Source organism: Pongo abelii, chromosome 9, assembly GCF_028885655.2.
Source record: "Pongo abelii isolate AG06213 chromosome 9, NHGRI_mPonAbe1-v2.0_pri, whole genome shotgun sequence".
Classification (NCBI taxonomy): domain Eukaryota; kingdom Metazoa; phylum Chordata; class Mammalia; order Primates; family Hominidae; genus Pongo; species Pongo abelii.
This window is the reverse complement of record NC_071994.2, coordinates 18,187,029-18,192,508: the sequence shown is the minus strand read 5'-3', so window position 1 is coordinate 18,192,508 and position 5,480 is coordinate 18,187,029. Positions and strand designations below refer to the sequence as shown.

Sequence of the window (5,480 nt, the reverse complement as noted above, 5' to 3'; positions counted from 1 at the left end):
CTGACCCTCTGGTCTTCTATGCCCACTTTAATTTGGGCAGAATCTATCTGGATGGAGATTCCCTAAGCCTGGCTCTCCCAAAAAATTATCGGAGGAGTTTTTAGTAATTGTAAATATCTGGGGTGAGTCAAGGAGAGTCTGACTCCATAGGTCTGGGATGACACCCAGGAACTGGGTATTTTCAAAAGCATCCAGAGCAACTCTGATTGGAGAACAGGGATTCAAGCTTCTGGTCTAAACTCAGTGGCTACTCAAGTGATACTAAATGAATCAATTAATAGGAGATGGTAAATGAATAAAGGCATAAATGAGTAGATGGATTGGTGCATGGACGGATGGATGGATGGATGGATGGACGGATGGATGGATGGATGGATGGACAGATGAATAATAGGTCTACCTCCATGGGAAGAAATGCTGGTATTTTTCCCCAGACCTATGCTCTGGCCTCCAAAATGTGTGTCCTTTTGTTCTGTGGCTTTTCAGAGAACAACACTTAGCTGCTCCCCTGTTCCTTTTCTTCCTTTTCTTCTCTGCACCTAAATCCCATCCTTTCCCTTTCCTGATGCCTATTTCCTCCATCCTCTCTCCCTCCTCACTTCGCCCCCTCCTTTTAGCTCCCACTTCTCTTTACGGCTTCCCCCTCACCATGTCGAAACATTTGCAAGCTGGAGGTTATCCCAAGACACTTTCATGAGAAGAGGCTTTGGACACAACGGTTGCACAAACAGTTTTATTTGATGAACCACAGTGACTAACAGGGTCAGAAGACAGTGCAGACATTCTGAAGAAGGCACTGGGGGAGATAAGGGGGTATCACAGCAGGCAGCCTCCTCTGCTTCTGTCCCAGATCACAGATGAGTTGCAGGCAGGGAGTCTCTGCAGATCACCCACGGGAGCCTCAGAGGGACAACTTCTTCTCTTCTAGAAGCCTCTTCCAGTGTTCACTGGATGCTTTGAGGACAGCTCTGGGCAAAGGAGGTGACTCTGTGAAAGATGCTGTCTTAAGATGGGGAGACTAGGTTGTGAGGAGCCCCTTCCCCTCTCCTCCTCCCTGTGCCCCCAGAGCTGGCGCCATTCCAGGGAGGGTCAAGATGTCCATTCACATCAAGCTGGGCTTTTCTTATCTCCATCGCTCATGTCTTGTCCTTCAGTTTCATAGTCCTCCAAGAACAAAACCCGGAATAGACACTCCCAGCCTCTAGCTCACAAAGGCCCCACTATTAATTTCATCCTCACGGTCTCTCTGGCAGTGTAGGCATCATGCTATCTACCCCATCACACCTGCTCCAGTCCCTATTCCCAGATCCCCAATCCAGCAGAAGCCAAGAGGTCCAATCCTGAGGGTAGGGAGAGAAAAAACCCACCCTGTGCCTTTTGGCCCATGGCAAGCAGGAGGCCTCCTTAGCAAGAGGGCCACTGACCCTGGAACAAGAAAGGATGATGAAGGCAATGCTCATAAATTTGAAGCCAGGCAGGGAGGCACCGGAAAGGGGCCAAGGGAGGCTCTCAACCAGCCTCTTACTTCCTTCATGGAGCCCAAGAAGGATCAGGAACCCAGCTCAGTAGGACGCCCCCAAGCCTTGGCGCCAGCTGCTTTGGGAAGGGACCTCCCTACAGGAAGCCTGGTGCAAACATTAACTTCTCTCCTAAGCACGGACCAGCCGTTGGAGCCCCCAAATCCAGTGGGGGGTGGACTCATTTTTATTCTACATTTTTCATTACCTTAGTGTGTCCCTGCCCCCCACCACCCCCTGCCAAGGGTAATGTGTGAACAGCAGAGTTGCAGTGGATTAGGGGGTGGGAGGAGATACGTCTAAATGACCCAGGCACACTGCTGTTTATGCCAGGCTCGTCCATATAGACATGTAAGTACAACACACACAGACAAGAGGCAGGCATCTCCATCCCAAACAACATGACTCTTGGCACCAAGTAGCACTAGTGCCCAAGAAAGAAATCAGTATGATAGGGTAAGATGGGGAGATGAGGAAACCCTTCAGCTCACAGTTCTGCAGGAAGTCAGAGACAGGAGGACTCGGGGAGCGAGCCAAGCAGTGTCTGGACTAAATGCAGACACCCCTCCATCCTCTCTCTCTAGTTTCCCTTCCCAACTCCCCACTCACATAATGAAACCAAGGAGTACATCCATTCATCAGCCCTGCTGCCTTCCAATTCCCATAGAAAATAGAGGAAGGATGAAAGGGTCTGCGGACAATTTGGAGAAAGCATATCTAGTCAGTGTCATGGTGCCATGGGGGAACTGCAGGAATCACACTAGCCCCAGTGCCCGAAATGACAGGGAAGTGATTCAATTTTAGGGCAAGCTCTGGAGCTCCCAGATCTAAGGGCTGGAGCGCTAATTATCTGCTGACACACAGCCCACCCCCCGCCCCAGCCCATTCCCTGCGTCACACTCAGAAAACAGGATAGAAAGCTTAAACAGGGTCAGTCTCTGCAAGCTTGGGGATCCTTAACCCTTAGTAGCCCTTCAGAACAAGAAAGTAGACAGGCGAGAAGGAGGGATGGAGGGAGGGGGATGAGCTATAGGAGGGGATTCGTGCCAGAAGGCAGGGATGAGGAGCAACAGCTGCAGAGAGTGGTAGGGGAAAAACTACAAGGAAAGGAGGGAGGAAAGACGATTGCAGATCTAAGAAAGCAGCGGAGGGAAACAAGCTTTTATTGAGTCCAGACTCAGGCGTCAACATTTTAGGATCAATATGACTTTCCCCCGTTTCATACCAATGGAGAAACTGAGGGTGAGTGAGATTAAATGGGTTGTGCAGGGTCAGGTCTGTAGTGCTCAGTCTCTTTCCCCTAAACCACAAACCTCTGAGAAAGAATAAAGCAGTAGAGGAGGACAGGGCAGGGCAGGAGTCAGGGGGCAGTTAAAGTTGTGCATAGGAGAAGGAGTAGCCATACTACCTGATTTTCAGAAAGCAAGGGCAAAGGCTGGGGAGGGCCGAGGGTGCCAGGCTTCTCTCTGCTCCCAGCCCTAGTCAACCACAAGGGTCTCCTGGCTGTAGGGGATGGATTTCTCGTGCATCTGTTCTCCACCCTTGCCCATGTTGGGGCCGGGCCCCTGGCTGTGCCCCGAAGAGTAGCTGGCTGACTTCTCCCCACTGCTGCTGTGGGAGGTGCCCGCACACCTGCTCTGGCCACAGCAGAGCATGGAGGTGCAGGCCTGGCGGAAGCGGGGGTCGAAAAAGGCATAGAGGAAGGGGTTGAGGCAGCTGTTGATGTAGCTGATGCAGGTGCAGTAGGGGAAGATGTTCATGAGGAAGAGGTCAAAGTCACAGGGCCAGTGCAGCAGGCTGCCCAGCATGTACAGCGTCTTCACCAGGTGGTAGGGCATCCAGCACAGGGCAAAGGTCACCACCAGCACCACGATGATGCTGAGCAGCCGGCGCCGCTTCCGCAGGCCCTCGATGCGTTCCTTGCGGAAGTGGCCAGCGATGGTTTGGGCGATGAAGAAGTAACAGGTCAGCATGATGGTGAAGGGCACCACAAAGCCCACGGTGGTGGACGAGACCCCCAGGCCCACCTCCCAGGCCCACTCTGAGCTCACAGTGGCCACCATGGAGTAGTCCATGTAGCACTGCACCTTGGTGGTGTTCTCCAGGTCCCCGGTGGTGCGTAACACCATCACAGGCATGGCCAGGAGGGCAGCCAGCACCCACAGAACCGCCGTGGCCACGGCCCCGCTGACCCGCAGCCTCAGCCGAGCACTGGCCACTGGCCTCACGATGGCCAGGTAGCGGTCGAAGCTGAGGCCAGTGAGGCAGAAGACGCTGGCGTACATGTTGACGAAGATGAGGTAGCTGCTGAGCTTGCAGAAGAAGGTCCCAAAGGGCCAGTCATAGTCCCGGTACGTGTAGGTAGCCCACAGGGGCAGCGTCACCACGAAGGTCAGGTCAGCCACCGCCAGGCTAGCAATGAAGACATCAGCTGAGCGCCTCTTCTCCCGGCTGCTTCGAAACACGGTCCAGAGCACCAGACCGTTGCCCGTGGTGCCCAGGAGGAAGACCAACATGTAGATGGCAGGGATGAGGGCCCCCGAGGATTTCCAGTCTGTGTACTCACACTCAGACTGGTTGTCTGCCCCATAGTAGTTGTCAAAATCACCACCTTCCTCCATGCTGGGGATTGGAGAGAAGACGGGCAGGGGGTCCCAGGGACACCAGCTCCGTGGCTCTGTCACCCACTCTGCAAGCAGCCTGAATTTCTGGCTTGAGCCTCAGAGGGTAAGAAGGGCTGAAGATGCCCAGAGTCCTTCCCAGCACGCAGGAGGAGCTGCCTCTGGGTTCTCCAGACCCTGGAGGAAGCCTGTCTCCTGCAGAATTTCCTCCACCCTCTCCTGCCTTACCCCCGTCTCAGTTAAGACACTTCCTTGCACCCTCCTGCGTCCCTGTCCCCTCCTTGACTCGTCACTCCCTCCTCCCACCTCCAGACCAGCCCCTCTCTTGTGAGTCCAAATCTTTAAGTGACAGCCCACTTTTTTTTTCTTTTTGTCACTGAGCAAGTGGACCAAATTGACCCCTGCTGTGCTGGGCTGAACATTATCTGTGGTTTTGCAAGTCGGCTCTCCTGGCCCCGCCTCTCCTTTCTGGCTGCCACCCACCTTCACCCCAGCCCCTATCCCTCCACTTTCCTCTGGCCACCACTTCCTGCCTGCCCTTTAGGGCACTCCCTCCTCAGTGCTCTCCGCCCTCCTGTTCTCACCCCCTCCCATCCAATCTAAATGGGACACATTATGCAGATTGCAATCCAGCCTGAGCTGGAACCAGGGCTGGTAGGGAGCAAGGAGGGTGTAAGATTTCGCAGGATGGTCGGGGCATCTGGCAGGTCCTCCTGGCAGGCAGGTCTGGCCCCCTCGGCTCCCTTCCTGCACCCCCAGCCCCCACCCAGACCAGGTGTCACAGGAGGGTCTTCTCCCACTTTGCCTCTCGCTTCATCTTTCTCTACCCCTTGGCTTTGACCCTCCCTCTGAGAACTTTTGTGGTTTCTAGAGAAATACCCCTACACTAGTGTAGACGGCAGTTTGCAGTTTGCAGATGGCACAGGATGCGTTAGAAGGTTGAGGGCAGTCACAGGATGGAAGAAACCCAGGACAAAATTATCTCTAAACAAGTCACTAAATCTGTAGGAAACAAAAGGCCCAACAAGGTCAATGTTTTGCCCAAGGTAATAAAGTGAATTCTGCTACAGTTGATTGTTTGCTTTTCTTCTTCTCCAAACACGAACATAACAGAGTACCTGGCCTGTCGTAGGTGAATGGCTGTTTTGTTTGTTTGTTTGTTTGTTTGTTTGTTGAGACAGAGTTTCACTCTTGTTGCCCAGGCTGGTCTCGGCTCACTGCAACCTCTGCCTCCCGAGTTCAAGCGATTCTCCCGCCTCAGCCTCCCTAGTAGCTGGGATTGCAGGCTAATTTTTTTGTATTTTTAGTAGAGATGGGTATTAGCCAGGCTAGTCTCAAACTC

At 53.4% G+C, this 5,480-nt stretch overlaps 1 protein-coding gene across 1 annotated transcript; it reads right to left on the bottom strand.

The window, feature by feature from the left end:
* Positions 1 to 722: 722 nt before the first annotated feature.
* Positions 723 to 4,335, bottom strand: APLNR (apelin receptor). The gene is given in 2 exon segments (NM_001131159.2): positions 723 to 987; positions 2,926 to 4,335. A coding segment is annotated over 1 exon segment (1,143 nt). The 5' UTR covers positions 4,139 to 4,335; the 3' UTR covers positions 723 to 987; positions 2,926 to 2,995.
* Between the last annotated feature and the right edge of the window lie 1,145 nt (positions 4,336 to 5,480).